The 16,173-nt window shown below is 53.9% G+C and overlaps 1 protein-coding gene across 8 annotated transcripts in view; it reads right to left on the bottom strand.

The window, feature by feature from the left end:
* RNF213 (ring finger protein 213) overlaps positions 1 to 14,540 on the bottom strand; it is a 142,253-nt gene extending 127,713 nt beyond the window's left edge. For 4 of the 8 annotated variants that reach the window (XM_033182515.1, XM_033182519.1, XM_033182521.1 and 1 more), the window contains exons 1-2: positions 11,077 to 11,421; positions 628 to 791 (exon numbers count right to left, since the gene is read on the bottom strand). In XM_033182515.1, the coding sequence (XP_033038406.1) occupies positions 628 to 791; positions 11,077 to 11,173 (261 nt within the window). In that variant the 5' untranslated portion in view covers positions 11,174 to 11,421. Of the gene's footprint in view, positions 1 to 627; positions 792 to 11,076; positions 11,422 to 13,764; positions 14,275 to 14,340 lie in introns of those variants that run through there. The other 4 variants (XM_033182516.1, XM_033182517.1, XM_033182520.1 and 1 more) reach the window with 4 other exon arrangements.
* Positions 14,541 to 16,173: the final 1,633 nt, after the last annotated feature.

The raw sequence follows: 16,173 nt of genomic DNA, 5'->3' as shown, positions 1-16,173 counted from the left end.
GCTTGGGACACAGATACACACAGCAGAAGCTCAGGCCCCAACCCCAGTCACAGCTTCTGAGAGACACATGCGTATTGGGTCTGGTAGAAAGAGAAAGAAGGTGGAGGCCAGGCGCAGTGGCTCATGTCTATAATCCCAGCACTTTGGGAGGCTGAGGTGGGCGGATCACCTGAGGTCAGGAGTTTGAGACCAGCCTGACCAACACGGTGAAACCCTGTCTCTACTAAATACAAAAAATTAGCTGGGCATGGTGGTGCGTGCCTGTAGTCCCAGCTACTTGGGAGGCTGAGGCAGGAGAATCGCTTGAACCCGGGAAGTGGAGGCTGCAGTGAGCTGAGATCGCACCACTGAACTCCAGCCTGGGCGACAAGAGTGAAACTCTGTCTCAAAAAAAAAAAAAAGAAAAGAAAAGAAAAAGAAAAAGAAGGTGGAGGCCCTAAGGGGTCTGGAACCCACAGACTCCAGCCAGAGACAAATCAGGTGCAGAAGGGGCGACTCTGCTGCTGCCCTGTGGGCAGGTTCAATGGGCTGGGCTGTGGTGGCATTTTCGGGGGCCAGCTGGGCAGCTGTGCAGTGAGATTATCCTGGGCAGAGTGAGCAGTGGGGAGCCAGGGGCGGTGCACTCACTTCTTGGACGGTCCAGGAGGCATCGGAACCGGACTCGTCGGGGTTTTCTTGCCAACTGTCTGAGCCCGGGGACAAGCACGGGCCCCCTTCCTCCTCCAGCTCCTGCCCACACTCCATTTCACCCTCCGGGGCTGACGCCATTGTGGAGTTATTGTTCTCAGAATCTGTAATGGCAGACGAAGGAAGGGTCAAACCTCAGAGAGAAGCCAGTGAATGTTAGCAAGGAAAAACTGGCATCCTTCCCGCGAGTGCAGAGGTTCACCCCGTTCTCCCTCCGAGGTCCTGCACCGGGCCTGCTGACGTGAGCAGGGTAGGGGTTCTGCTCCAGGTGGGGAGGAGGGAACCAGGGACCCCAGTCTCAGCACAACACGGCGTGTACCGGACAGAAAGACCGCATGGTCCTAGCATCCAGCCCCTCCCTCCCAATGTCCAGATCAGTGGCTTCACCTGACTCTGTACTAGGATGTCAGCACACCTCGGGCACCTCTAAAATAGAGCCTGTTATGCTTTCCTCCCCTACTGTAGACATTCCTCCTGTCTCCCCAGGGTGGGCACTCTCCCAGTGGTGGCCCAGGGGTCTCCCACTGCTTCCCTTGTCCTGGCACTAAGGCATCTGCCTGCCCAGCTGCTCTGCCTCCAGATTCTCACCCATGCAGAGCTGCCACGCAGACAGCATGGAGCACCCGCACCGCCAGCCCCACGCTCACTCTAGCCTTTGCTGTGGTGTAGACGTGCCTCGTCCGTCTCTACCAAAACTCATGTTGACATCTGATTGCCAGTATGCCAGTGCTGGGAGGCAGGGCCAGGGGGAGGTCAGTGGGTCATGAGGGCGAATCCCTCACGAATGGCTTGATGCTGTTTGCGGTCAAGGGTTCTCACTCTCTCCCGAGACTGGTTTACTCCCCTTGGGAATGGATTAGCACCCGCCAGAGTGGGTTGTTACGAAGCCAAGATGCTTCGTCAGCATGCCCGTCGGCCTACTCTGCCATGTTGTGACATGGCACAAAAGCCCGTACCAGAAGCCAGGGCGAGGCCCTGAACTTCTCAGTCTGCAGAACTGTGAGCTAAATAAACCTCTTTTTTCTTTTTCTTTTTAAATTTAATTTTAATTTTTTTGAGACAGGGTCTTGCTCTGTCACCCAGGCTGGCGTGCAGTGGTGCAATCTCAGCTCACTGCAACCTCCGCCTCCTGGGTTCAAGCGATTCTCCTGCCTCAGCCTCCCAAGTAGCTGAGATTACAGGTGCGTGCCACCACACCCAGCTAATTTTTGTGTTTTTAGTAGAGACAGGGTTTCAGCACCTTGGCCAGGATGGTCTTGAACTCCTGACCTCATGATCCACCCATCTTGGTCTCTCAAAGTGCTGGGATTACAGGCAGGCGTGAGCCACTTTGCCCGGCCTCTTTTCTTTTTCTTTTCATTTTTTTTTTTGAGACAGAGTCTCGCTCTGTCGTCCCAAGCTGGAGTGCAATGGCACAATCTCGGCTCACTGCAACCTCCTCCTCCCGGGTTCAAGCGATTCTCCTGCCTCAGCCTCTGGAGTAGCTGGGATTACAGGCATCTACATCCAGCTAATTTTTTTTATTTTTAACAGAGACGGGGTTTCACCATGTTGGTCAGGCTGGTCTTGAACTCCTGACCTCGTGATCCATCCACCTCGGCCTCCCGAAGTGCTGGGATTACAGGCGTGAGCCACGGCACCCCGCCTTTTCTTTTTCAATTACCCAGGCAACAGAAAATGGACGAAAACACCCTTCAAGGAGTCCCTGTTTTCTTTTCTTCTTCTTCTTCTTCTTTTTTTTTTTTTTTGAGGTAGAGTCTCACTCTGTCGCCCAGGCTGGAGTGCAGTGGCCGGATCTCAGCTCACTGCAAGCTCCACCTCCCGTGTTCACGCCATTCTCCTGCCTCAGTCTCCCGAGTAGCTGGGACTACAGGCGCCGCCACCTCGCCCGGCTAATTTTTTGTATTTTTAGTAGAGACAGGGTTTCACGGTGTTAGCCAGGATGGTCTCGATCTCCTGACCTCGTGATCTGCCCGTCTCGGCCTCCCAAAGTGCTGGGATTACAGGCGCCAGCCACCGTGCCTGGCCTGGAGTCCCTGTTTTCAATCCTGGGTCTGGACGACCCCACCACTCCCTGACACACACTCCAGATGGTGCCGGGCCAAGCCTACTTTTCTGTACAGAACCTTCTCTCTGCCTGATCCCCCCAGACCCTTCTCCAAAGCCCCAGGCCTGCCCCAGCTGCGCCCCTTTCTGGACACTTCCTCCCCCTGCCCGTTTCCAGCACACGGTTTCGTCACTGCCCTCCCTTCCTCTGAGATCTGGAGGGCAGGGACCACACAGACCTTTTTCCCTTTGAGTACTCAGTGTTGGCATAGCTAAGAGCTCAAGAATTCGTAGGCCGGGCGCGGTGGCTCAAGCCTGTAATCCCTTGAGGCCGAGACGGGCGGATCACGAGGTCAGGAGATCGAGACCATCCTGGCTAACACGGTGAAACCCCGTCTCTACTAAAAAATACAAAAAAACTAGCCGGGCGAGGTGGCGGGCGCCTGTAGCCCCAGCTACTCAGGAGGCTGAGGCAGGAGAATGGCGTAAACCCGGGAGGCGGAGCTTGCAGTGAGCTGAGATCCGGCCACTGCACTCCGGCCTGGGCGACAGAGCGAGACTCCATCTCAAAAAAAAAAAAAAAAAGAATTCGTGAAGTTCCTTAGCAGGACTCAAAATTGATAACAAATCCTCTAAACGTCTACATACACAGACACACATGAAACATCAGAGCCAGCCCAAGGCCCCATCCTTTGAGAACAGATATTTCACCCATGCCAAGGATTCTGAGCCTGCACCTCCCACCAACCTGCCTTCCCACCAGGGGCGGGCCCTGACTAGCCTAACCCAATCAGGGCCTCACTCAATCACTGGCACCAGTGACTGACTGAGGGAGGGGCCAACCAGCAAGAAGTATGGAAGCATCCATACTTCCGGACCGTTACTGGAGTTTCTGCCACTCAGTGCATCGTGGAAAGACCATGAGGCGGTACTGGGAAACCACTGTTCTCCACCTGCAGACAAAGTTGGCAGTGGAGAAGGGCAGAGCTGTCAGGATCAGAGAAAAGGAGCAGAGCCCTAGTACACTTGAACCCCTCAAGCCTGGACTTGGGCAGAGATGGCCCAGCACATTTCTCTTGCTGAGAAAGCCTAGGAGAGCTGGTTTTCAGGCCGTGCCCAGTACAAACAGTCCCAACAACCACAAGTACCAACCAAAGCAAAACGAGCTTCCCTAAAGAAAGGCCGTTCAAGGAAATGCACACACAAGTGGTCTCTTAACTTCCATAGAGATGCCCGCCATGCCTCCTGATGAAGGAAATCAGAACAGAGCCCCTACAATGCCATTCCCCCCCAACGACTGGCACAGATTGACAAGATCAATCATTCTGAATGCTGGAGAGAATGAGTAGAAATCTAGAAGGCAGGGACCAGAGACACAGTCGGTCAGTGGCCCTTTTGTGCAGGGGATTTGAAGATATTTGCATTGTAAATGTGCCAGCCTGAGGCCAGCAGGCTAGTGGCTGGGAATCTGTCCTCCAGATGGCCAGCCTGGCTCAGAGGGCAAGGTCTCCATGCAAGCATGCAGCCCAGCAGCCTGTGTCATGGCAAACCAGCGGGACAAGGGAAGCGCCCAGGACAGGCCTGTTGCTGAGTCAGGCCTTGCTGGGTGGCAGAGCCAGGGAGGCTGCTGAGGTCCATCCTCCACTAGAGGCCTCAGTCACTGTACATGAAAATAGCAAGGCATGGGCAGGGCATGAGCTGCCACTCACATAAACATGTGTGTGTGTGTGCACACGTTCACACAGAGGAGATGTCTAGAAGAGGACACACCAGTTTACAGTGTTGCTCTGGGGAATGTGACAGGCCTGGCCCAGGGTGAGGAAACTTCATGCTATTTTATGTCCTCCTATAACATGTGGATCATTTGCCAACCACCATTTACATTTTTGTAATCATAAAAATAAGTAGCTGGATTCAGAAATAAGAGACATAGTTAACTAGCACTTTCTAAACAATGTACATGTTAACTCATTAATTACTCACAGGCACTTGTATAGAACAGGGTTATCCAGAGAGAAGAACTAATAGGATATGTAGGTAGGTAGGCAGGCAGGTAGATAGGTAGATACATGGATGGACGGATGAATAGATAGGATGGGATAGATGAATGGATAGATACATAGAATAGATGAATGGATGGATGGATGGATGGATAGATGGATCCATGAATAGACAGATAAGCTAGATGAATGGATAGACAGATGATAGATAGATAGATAGATAGATAGAGAGAGAGATGGACAGATAGGATAGATGGACAGATAGATAGTATAGATGGATGGACAGATAGGATAGATGGATAGATGAATGGATGGATAGAAAGATTGGATGGATGGATGGATGGATGGATGGATGGATAGAATGGATGGACAGATAGAATACATGAATGGATGGATGGATAGAATAGATGGATGGATAGATAGAATAGATGGATGGATAGACAGATAGATAGGATAGATGGATAGGTGGATAGATAGGGTAGGTGTACAGATAGGGTAGATGGATGGATAGATGGTGTGATGGTTAATATCAGGTGTCAATTTCATTGGGTTGAAGGATGCCTAGATAGTTGGTAAAGTATTGCCCTGGGTGTGTCAGTGAGGGTGTTGTCACAGGAGACTGACATTTGAGTCAATGGACTGGGAGAGGAAGATCCACCCTCAATGTGGGCGGACACCATCCAGTCAGCTGCCAGTGTGGCTAAAACAAAGCAGGCAGAAGGTGGGGAAAGCTGGCTCGCTGAGTCTTCTGGCTTTCATCTTCCTCCTATGCTGGATGCTTCCTCACGTTCCTCCTGTCCTTGGACATCAGACTCCAGGTTCTTTGGCCTTTGGACTCTTGGACTTACGCCAGTGGTTTGCCAGGGGGATCTCGGGTCTTCAGCCACAGACTGAAAGCTGCACTGTCGGCTTCCCTGCTTTTGAAGCTTTTGGACTCAGACTGAGCAACTACTGGCTTCTTTCTTTCCCAGCTTGCAGATGGCCTATCACGGGACTTCACCTTGTGATTGTGTGAGCTAATTCTCCATAATACACTCCCTTTCATATAGACATAGATCCTATTAGTTCTGTCCCTCTGGAGAACCCTAATACAGACTTGTAGACAGATGGATAGATAGGATAGATAGAAAAGATGGATGGATAGGTACCTGGATGAATGGATGGATGGATCATTGATAGTAGATGATAGACAGATGGACAGACAGACAGACAGACGGATGGATGGACAAACAGATGGATGAGAGAGGATGTATTAAGAGAATTGGCTCACACGACTATGAAGGCTGAGAAGTCACCATTTGGTTAAGCTTACATTCATTTTCATTCCCAAGATCCACCTGTCTTCCACAAAGGCCAAATAGGGGAGGTGAATGGGAATCCCCACCCCTGCCTCTTTGGAGTGCTTGGAGGTGGCACTAATCCCTGCAATCCCTCCAGGGATGCAGTACTGCTTTTTTTTTTTCCTGAGTCAGGGTCTCACTGTCACCCAGGCTGGAGTGCAGTTGTATGATCACGGCTCACTGCAGCCTTGACCTCCTGGGCTCCAGTGATCCTGCCATGCACGCCCATGTTCACCGTAGCACTATTCACCATAGCCAAGATACGGAATCCACCAACTATCCAACAATGGATGATGAAGAAAATGTGGTATATATACATAATGGAATACTACTTGGCGTTAAAAAAGAATGAAATTGGCCAGGTGCAATGGTTCATGCCTATAGTCCCAGCACTTTGGGAGGCAGAGGCAGGGGGATCACTTGAGGTCAGGAGTTGGAGACCAACAATGCTAATATGGAGAAAACCTGTCTCTAATAAAAAATACAAAATTAGCCAGATGTGGTGGCACACACCTGTAATCCCAGCTACTTGGGAGGCTGAGGCAGGAGAATTGCTTGAACCTGGGAGGCGGAGGTTGCAGTGAGCCAAGGACCAGCCACTGCACTCCAGCCTGGGAGACAGACTAAGACTCTGTCTCAAAAAAAAAAAAAAAAAGAAAGAAAGAAAGAAAAAAGAAAATCTGCTATTGAGTAGGGCCACCTCCATCAATAACCTTAGCCAGATCTTCTAGAGAACTTACTGCAGCTTCTCCACCAGCACTCGCTGCTTCACCTTGCACTTTTATGTTATGGAGATGACTGCTTTCCTAAGACCTCATAAACCAATCTCTGCTGGCTGCAAACTCTTCTCTGCAGCTTCCTCAACTCTGTCAGCCTGTGTGGAATTGAAGAGTTAAGGCTTTGCTGTGGATTAGGCTGCGGTTTAAGGAAATGTTGTGGCTAGTTTGAGCTCTCCAGACATCGCAAACTCTCTCCGTATCAGCAATAAGGCTGCTTCACTCTCGTATCATTTGTGTGTTCACTGGAGTAGCACTTTTTTTTTTTTTTTGAGATGGAGTCTCACTCTGTCATCAGGCTGGAGTGCAGTGGCGTGATCTCGGCTCACTGCAATCTCTACCTCCTGAGTTCAAGTGATTCTCCTGCCTCAGCCTCCCGAGTAGCTGGGACTACAGGTACATGCCACCACACCTAGCTAAGTTTTGGATTTTTTTTTTTTTTTTTTTTGAGGCGGAGTCTCGCTCTGTCGCCCGGACTGGAGTGCAGTGGCCGGATCTCAGCTCACTGCAAGCTCCGCCTCCCGGGTTTACGCCATTCTCCTGCCTCAGCCTCCCGAGTAGCTGGGACTACAGGCGCCCGCCACCTCGCCCGGCTAGTTTTTGTATTTTTAGTAGAGACGGGGTTTCACCGTGTTAGCCAGGATGGTCTCGATCTCCTGACCTTGTGATCCGCCCGTCTCGGCCTCCCAAAGTGCTGGGATTACAGGCTTGAGCCACCGCTCCCAGTTTTAGATTTTTAGTAGACATGGGTTTTCACCATATTGGCCAGGATGGTCTCTCTCTTTTTTTTTTTTTTTTTTTTTGAGATGGAGTCTCATTCTTGTCTCCAGGCTGGAGTGCAGTGGCATGATCTCGGCTCACCGCAACCTCCGTCTCCTGGGTTCAAGCAATTCTTGTGCCTCAGCCTCCCAAGAAGCTGGGATTATGGGCATAAGCCACCACACCCAGCTAATTTTTGCATTTTTAGTAGAGACGGGGTTTCACCACGTTGGCCAGGCTGGTCTCAAACTCCTAACCTCAGGTGATCCACCCACCTCAGCCTCCCAAAGTGCTGGAAGCACTTTTAATTTCTTTCAAAAACTTTTCCTTTGCATTTACAACTTGGCTAACCATTTGGTGCAAGAGGCCTAGCTATCAGCCTATCTCAGCTTTCAACATGCCTTCCTCAAGAAGTTTAATCATGTCTAACTCTTGATTTAAAGTGAGAGGCATGAGGCCAGGTGCGGTGTGGGTGGCTCACACCTGTAATCCCAGCACTTTGAGAGGCCAAGGTGGGCAGATCACTTGAGGTCAGGAGTTTGAGACCAACCTGGCCAACTTGGTGAAACGTCATCTCTACTAAAAATATAAAAAATAGCTGAGGGTGGTGCTTCACGCCTGTAATCCCAGCTACTTGGGAGGCTGGGGTAGGAACATCGCTTGAACCTGGGAGATGGAGGTTGCCGTGAGCTGAAATGGTACCACTGCACTCCAGCCTGGGTGACAGAGCAAGACTCTGTCTCAAAACAATGAAACAGAATTTAAAAAAATAAAGTGAGATGCGTGAGACTCTTTTTTTCACTTGTGCACTTAGAGGCCACTGTAAGGCTATTTTTTTCTTTTCTTTTCTTTTGAGACAGGGTCTCACTCTGTCACTCAGGCTGGAATGTAGTGGGACAATCGTGGCTTACTGCAGCCTCGACTTCCCAGGCTCAAGTGATCCTCCTGCTCCGGCTAATTCTTATATATTTTTTTTTTTGAGATGCGGCTTCACCATGTTGCCCAGGCTGGTCTCAAACTCTTGGTCTCAAGCAATCCACTCACCTTGGCCTCCCAAAGTGCTGGGATTACAGGCGTGAGCCACGATGCCTAGCAAGGTGGGCCACCTCTTGATCTACCTTTCGATCCACGTTTCAGCAACCAAACAAAGACTCAGAGCCCTTCCTAACTCTACCAGCTGCAACGTGAAATGCATCATCTCTGCTAGTGGGCCCACACTAATAAACTCAACCGATCCAACTTTATATCATTTGGAACTCAATTGTCTCCAGCCTGGCCAGGGGCTTCCCATGTCCCCATCCCAACACTGAAGGATCCCATCCTTTGCCACCCAATGTCCTCACTTTTTTTTTTCTTTTTATGCAGAGATACAGTCTTTCTACATCGCCCAGGCTGGTCTCAAACTCCTGGGCTCAAGCGATCCTTCCACCTCGGCCTGTAAAAATGCTGCGGTTATAGGTGTGAACCGTGGCATCTGGCTTAAGTGCCCCCGCTTTAACAGTAGACACCCTGCATGGCTGAGAGCTCAGCTTTCCTTGTAACTCAGCTAATCGCATGAGAGCTTGTGCTCGATTTTCTACAATTTCAACCCCGTGACTACAGGAGAGAAGATTCTGACCCAGGGCACGCTCACAAACTCTCAGATCATTTACGCAGAGCTGCAGCCCAGACGTGGAATCCCTGAGTTCATCCTTTCACCACTTTCTCAGTGATGCTGGGGGGTAACCAGCCAGCATCATTGCATTTCTTCGTTTTCAATAAACGTTCAAAAGCATCATGTAGAGAGTCACCAAATTCCTGGCCTCTTACGAGTGGTGAGTTAGGAGTCTGAAGTGCATTTGCTTTGCATGCCTCTAGAAACAGTTCATGCTGCGTACTACCAGTCCTCGCAGCACTATTATTAACAGAAGTGGAGCCCTCAGGCCACGCGGTGGCTCACACCTATAATCCCAGCACTTTGCAAGGCTGAGGCAGGTGGATCACCTGAGGTCAAGAGTTCGAGACTAGCCTGGCCAACATGGTGAAACCCCGTCTCTACTAAAAATACAAAAATTAGCCAGGCGTGGTGGTGGGTGCCTGTAGTCCCAGCTACTCGGGAGGCTGAGGCAGAAGAATCACTAGAACCTGGGAGGCAGAGGTTGCAGTGAGCCAAGATCATGCCACTGCACTCTAGCCAGATCAACAAGAGCAAAAAAACTCCCTCTAAAAACAAAAAAAGAATGTGGAAGGACTGGGGTTCACACCCTGACCCCTAAACTTGAAAGACAACATCAGAGAGACCCCATGGCAAGCAGCTGGGCAAAGACTGAAAGAGGGGAAGGGTGGTGCAAAGGTCTTGCAGTGGAAGCACACCTAGTGTATCCAGGAAGGGCCAGGAGGCAGTGGGCTCTGGGCGCAGGAGAGGGAGCCAAGAGGAATGGGGTGAGCAGCCGTCTATGTAGGACCTTGTGGCCACCATAAGGGCTCCTGCTGCTAGTGGTGGTGGGGGCGGATCTTGGAAGGGGGTCTGTGGTTTGACTGCTGTGCTGAGCGTAAGCAGGAAGGCAGCGTGGAGGCGGGGAGACCAGCAGGGCCCTCTGCATGTGGGGCATGGAGGAAGGAGAGGGCCCAAGGGTGGTGGGTCCCACAGAAGCAGCTGGAATACAGAGGTGCCCTCACCAGTGGAGGTAGGGCTGGGCTTTGGACACAGAAAGGCTGAACGTCTGGGGCTGCCAGTTATAGGGTTGGTATTTAAGGCCTCAGAGGAGGGGAACCAGTCTGAGGCCCCAGAAGCCAACAAAATTGAGGATGGACTCAAGACGGTCAGCAGGCAAGGCCCGCCTGACACTGCCCTGTTCCTGCCTGTCCATCGGCCTCCCGAGTCAGGGAGGTGCCTGGGCAGGTCCTGGGGCCCCCTCACAGCCCTTCAAAAACTAACCCAGACAGAGCTCTCAACCCCTGCAAAGCCTCGAACTCTGCTTCCCTGCAGCATCCTCTGAAACCCTCTACCAAGCCTTCAGCTCAGCCCGACACTTCTTGTTTCCAAGGGGAAGAAGAACCGTGAACTCTCTCCAGGAAATGAAACTGAAACTTTTCAAAAGCACCAGGAACCTCTAGCAAAGACACCAACAAAACTTCTTGAGAGTTCTGTAGCCACAGAGGATCTTGGCCCCACCTGGGCTGCCTGCTGCCCAGGGTTTTCATTTCCTGGAAGTGACACATCTCCGAGGGTCCCCACTGCCCCACATCCACCAGCACCCCCGGGGGTCCCCACTGCCCCACATCCACCAGCACCCCCGGGGGTCCCCACTGCCCCACATCCACCAGCACCCCCGGGGGTCCCCACTGCCTCACATCCACCAGCACCCCCGGGGGTCCCCACTGCCCCACATCCACCAGCACCCCCGGGGGTCCCCACTGCCCCACATCCACCAGCACCCCCGGGGGTCCCCACTGCCCCAGCATCCACCAGCACCCCCGGGGCCTCACCTGCTATGGGGGCTGCAGGAGGCAGCCTCTCTCCGCACTGGCTGCAGAACCTGGGGGCTTCCTCCTTGGAGACATGCTGGCACGAAGGACACTCCATGCGTTCTGCTGGGACAACTCAACACCAGCGCAGGTGCCCTGCAGATCCAGAAGCAAGAGCAGGAGTTGCTGGCAGCCCGCTATATACCAGCCTCCTGTCACGTGACCACAGCTTCGGTTTCATTTTCTGGGAAAGTGAAATCACAGCAGCCCAGCTGGTCCCCTGGTTAATCGAAACCCAACAGGAGCCGAGGCCAAGCCCAGCCCCTCCCTGCTCTCTGCTGCCCTCTTGGCTCTCAAGCTTTTGCAGTCTCTTTTTTTTTTTTTGAGACGGAGTCTTGCTCTGTCGCCCAGGCTGGAGTGCAGTGATCTCAGCTCACTGCAAGCTCCGCCTCCCGGGTTTACGCCATTCTCCTGCCTCAGCCTCCCGAGTAGCTGGGACTACAGGCGCCCGCCACCTCGCCCGGCTAGTTTTTGTATTTTTAGTAGAGACGGGGTTTCACCGTGTTAGCCAGGATGGTCTCGATCTCCTGACCTCGTGATCCGCCCGTCTCGGCCTCCCAAAGTGCTGGGATTACAGGCTTGAGCCACCGCGCCCGGCCAGCTTTTGTAGTCTCTGCCCTGGTCCCTCACTCTGTCAGCCTAGAACCGTTCCTGCTGCTGAGGACATGGGTTGGGCCAGGTGGGGATAGGGGATGCTCCAGACAGGCTGGGCAGCCATGTGCTATTCAGCAGGGTACCACGGCCTGCCCTGAGCAATGCGCTCAGCCTCCTGATGCTTCACCCTCCTCATCCTCTAAAGAGGACTAGAGCACCTGCCCCACAAGTGATGGGGCCTGAGCAGGCAGCCCAGAGCTACTGGGCTGGCAGTCAGATTCCTAGTAATGGGGGGAGGCTGCCGTCCACGAAGCTCCCCACTCTGCACTGACCACCTGCCCTTAGAACAGCCTCTGTGGTAGATGGCATCAAACCAAGGTGATGGTTACAGCGAGTCCAGACCAAGACTCAGGCCAGCATCCCCGGCCTCCAGGGTCACTTCTTGCATCCAGGGTGAGAGTAGAGATGGCATTTGGGCTCTTGGCCACCTAATAGTGGAGGACCTGACTCTCTCCCTCCCCAGTAAGAGGCCCCAGGGCACACTGGCCCACCCACCCCCTTCTTCTGATGGCTTCGAACTAAAGAACTCCACTGGGGCACTGGCTGGAGCAGCAGCTGAGTGGTGCCTTCAGCAGTGGGAGGACACTCAGGCCACCTCCCTGCCCTGGCCCTGCCCTCTCCTTCCACTGGGTCTCCATCACAGGGTGGGCTGATTCAGGCTGGGCCTGAACGAGGGACGGAGGCACTGGGTGTTGGTTCCCTGGCTTCACCTGTGTGGGAGACTAATCTATGCCACTCCAAAACAGACTCTGTGGTCAATTTTGAGATGGCTATTCAGAGAAACCACATAGTCAGGAGCAGTTCTGGGAAGCTGTCCTTTTGTAAAAGGCTATAAAGGAAATCCACATCACGAAACAGCAGACTGGAGCAGAAGATCTCTCTGAGGCCCCATTACCTGCCTAGAGGGATCTCAGAACGGTCCCAGGGACACACAAGAGGAGTGCCTGCGGCCTCATCAGTTCCTCTGAGAGCAGCTCCGAGATCACTTGAGTGATTATCTGCACAAGACAACTCTCTACACCTCCCCTCTCCAGCCCCAAGCTCCCGTCCCAATGTCATAAATAAAACATCAATCATCTGTCGTCTTCAGTCTTCCCTTTGATGAGGTTGCCAATAAGTGTATGGGACAATTTGCATCTCTTTTCTCCAGGTCTGCTGCCCTTTTATTCCAGGGACTAAAATTATCTCTCCTTCAGAGGAGAAGGAAAGTTTAAAACTCCCCTTCCCCTGCCACAGCCAAGCCCTGGCCCCCACCGAACCTCCTCCCCTCCACACTCCACCGGAAGCAACCACCACTGAGCACTCCCTCCCTCAAACACCTTCAATGACTCCCACCGCCCAGGCCTCTTTCTTCCCACCCGAACTGTTTCCTTCTCCAATGCTACACTGGGGAACCATAGACCAGAAAACTCGAAAAATCCTCCATTAAGCATCTTCTTTTTTTTTTTTTTTTTTACAGTTTCAGTCCTCACCCAGGCTGGAGTGCAGTGGACAATCTCAAATCACTGCAACCTCCGCCTCCGGGTTCTATTGATTCTCCCGCCACAGTCTCCCAAGTCCCAAGTAGATGGAATTACAGCCATGCGCCACCACACCTGGCTCATTTTTTGTGTTTTCAGTAGAGAAGGGGTTTCAGGTTGGCCAAGCTGGTCTGGAACTCCTGACCTCAGGTGATCCGCCCGCCTTGGCCTCCCAAAGTTTTGGTATTACAAGCATGAGCCACCGCGCCCGGCCCCCTAAAGCATCTAATTGTTCCGTCTGCCCTAGGGGCCGAAAGACACCAGAGAGCGCCCCAGGCACCCAATACTGCTGCATTCAATACGCTTCCTGTCGTTTCTCTGCCATTTTTCCCCAAGCACAGACACTGCCACCCAAATCAAAGCCCATCCCCCCAACCACAACCAAAGTCAACAAGGTGGGGGCAGGGAAAGGTCACCACCATGTTTGCACAACTCCTTCCCCTCCCAGCCTGGACTCCCCCAGGACCCGGCCCACTGGCTTGCAGGCAGCCATCCGGGAGGGGTGCCCACCCCGGCCTTGAACCCCGCGCTCGGGCGACTTCGCCAAGTCGGGAGGATGCTGCGCGGTGCGGTCCGGAAGGGGCGATGCCTCCCTCGTAAAAGTTAGGCGTCTGTTTTTGCAACTTCACTTTTCCGTTGTTGCAATTCGTGCAGGCGCAGGATTCCCGGGCGGAGCTGCAGGCCCCGGTCCGGCTGTCCCCGTCCACTACCAGCCCGTGCCCCGGCCACTTCCCGGGGGCAGCACTGCCGGGATGGGCGGGTCGGGGGCTCTCTGCGCTCCGGGGATGTCGCCGGGGTCCCATGGATGCCCGCTGCCCCCACCCCGGCCCCTCCCGCAGCCGGGAAACAGGGTCGGTGGGCGCCGCGGGCGGGGCTGGACCTGGCACCCCGGCGGAGAAACCGAAACTTGGAGCCGGCAGGAAGAGGCGGCCGGGAGGGGCATCCGGACTCAGGCGCCGCTCCCCGGGACCCGGCCAGCCCGCCCACCCGCGGGGCCCACTGCACCCTAGCCCGCTCCCCGCCCCGGGAGACTCTCCGCGTCCGCTCGCACCTGCGGCCCCCGAGCTCGCCGCCTGCCGCGCTGTCGCCCCTCGGGTCACGGGGCCCTGGGCCCGCCCTGCCCGCCGCCGCTGGACCCGCGCAGGCGTGTGCGGAATTCCCCGCCAGTGGCGCCTCCCAATGACTCCGCGCCCCCAGCCCCCGGGAGGCGCCTCGGGCCGCTGCGCGCCGGGTACAGGCGCAGGAGGGGCCTCGGTTCCCGCCAGGCGTGGGGCGCATGCGGGTCTCCCGGAAGCCCAGACCCCAGGCGGGCCTGAGCAGTGGGGTGGGGCCGGATAGGTGCGCCCCCTGCCCCGGCGCCCAGCACCTCGGACAGTGTCCGTGGCCTTGCAGAGCGGGCGGCCAGCCTGGGAGCCGCCCAGAGGGCGCCCGGGAGGTGCAGTGGAGGTCGTCAGCGCGCCGCGTGGGGGCCTTTGCGGATTAAGAGACCTCCGCGGCCCTGCGCAGAGCGCTCTGTCACTGATGACGGAGGGGCCACACCGGCCCGCGCCATCCTCCGTGCCTCAGTTTCCCCTTCTGTGAGGCTCACGGTGTAACCAGGGACCTCCGTTTTAAAATCACCCTTCCTTCCCCTCTCACCCCTTCATCCCGTCCCTCTCTGGACACTGCGTCTCTGCGCATTCCAGAGGAGATCCTCATCCTGAAACAATCTCCGGCGCAGAGCCCCAGCTGGATCCTCCTGCTTAGGGGGGGTCGCCAACAATTAGTCCAACATCCTCGCCAGCCACCCCTCCTAACCGACAACTGCCCACGACAGCCATGGGAACAAGACACAGACCCTGCCCCTACCCCACTCCCCACGGCGCCCATGGCAAGTTTCCCTAGAAGAACCCGATGGCAGCCTGGGCAACATAGAGCGACCCCATCTCTACAAAAAATCATTTTAAAAAATTAGCTGGCTGTGGTGGTGCACCTGTAGAGGCTGAGGCAAGAGGATCGTTTGAGCTCCAGGCTGCAGTGAGCCGTGATCATACTGCACTCCAGCCTGGACGACAAAGTGAGATCTTGCCTCAAAAATGAACCAACACAAAAACCTGAGGGTAAATTTTTAATTTTAAGATGGCATTTTTTATTTGTTTGTTTTTTGGAGATAGAGTCTCACTCTATACTCCAGGCTGGAGTGCAGTGGTGCGATCTTGGCTCACTGCAACCTCCACCTCCCAGTTCAAGTGATTCTCATGCCTCAGCCTCCAGTAGCTGGGATTACAAGCACCCGCCACCACGCCTGGCTCATTTTTGTAATTTTAGTAGAGATGGGGTTTCTCCATGTTGGCCAGGCTGGTCTCAGACTCCTGACCTCAGGTGATCCACCTGCCTTGGCCTCCCAAAGTGCTGGAATTACAGGCATGAGCCACCGCACCCAGCCAAGGTGACACTTTAGAACGCTAGTTGGGCATCTTCTCACTTTGCTGGGTCTCCGATTAAAACCTGCTTTTTCCTCCACCAATCCTGACTGCACCACTGCACTCCAGCTGGACGACAAAGTGAGATCTTGCCTCAAAAATGAACCAACACAAAAACCTGAGGGTAAATTTTTAATTTTAAGATGGCATTTTTTATTTGTTTGTTTTTTGGAGATAGAGTCTCACTCTATACTCCAGGCTGGAGTGCAGTGGTGCGATCTTGGTCACTGCAACCTCCACCTCCCAGTTCAAGTGATTCTCATGCCTCAGCCTCCAGTAGCTGGGATTACAAGCACCCGCCACCACGCCTGGCTCATTTTTGTAATTTTAGTAGAGATGGGGTTTCTCCATGTTGGCCAGGCTGGTCTCAGACTCCTGACCTCAGGTGATCCACCTGCCTTGGCCTCCCAAAGTGCTGGAAT

The sequence above is a fragment of the Trachypithecus francoisi genome, unplaced genomic scaffold (genome assembly GCF_009764315.1).
Source record: "Trachypithecus francoisi isolate TF-2019V2 unplaced genomic scaffold, Tfra_2.0 Lachesis_group20, whole genome shotgun sequence".
Taxonomy (NCBI): domain Eukaryota; kingdom Metazoa; phylum Chordata; class Mammalia; order Primates; family Cercopithecidae; genus Trachypithecus; species Trachypithecus francoisi.
This window is presented reverse-complemented; position numbering and strand designations above follow the sequence as displayed.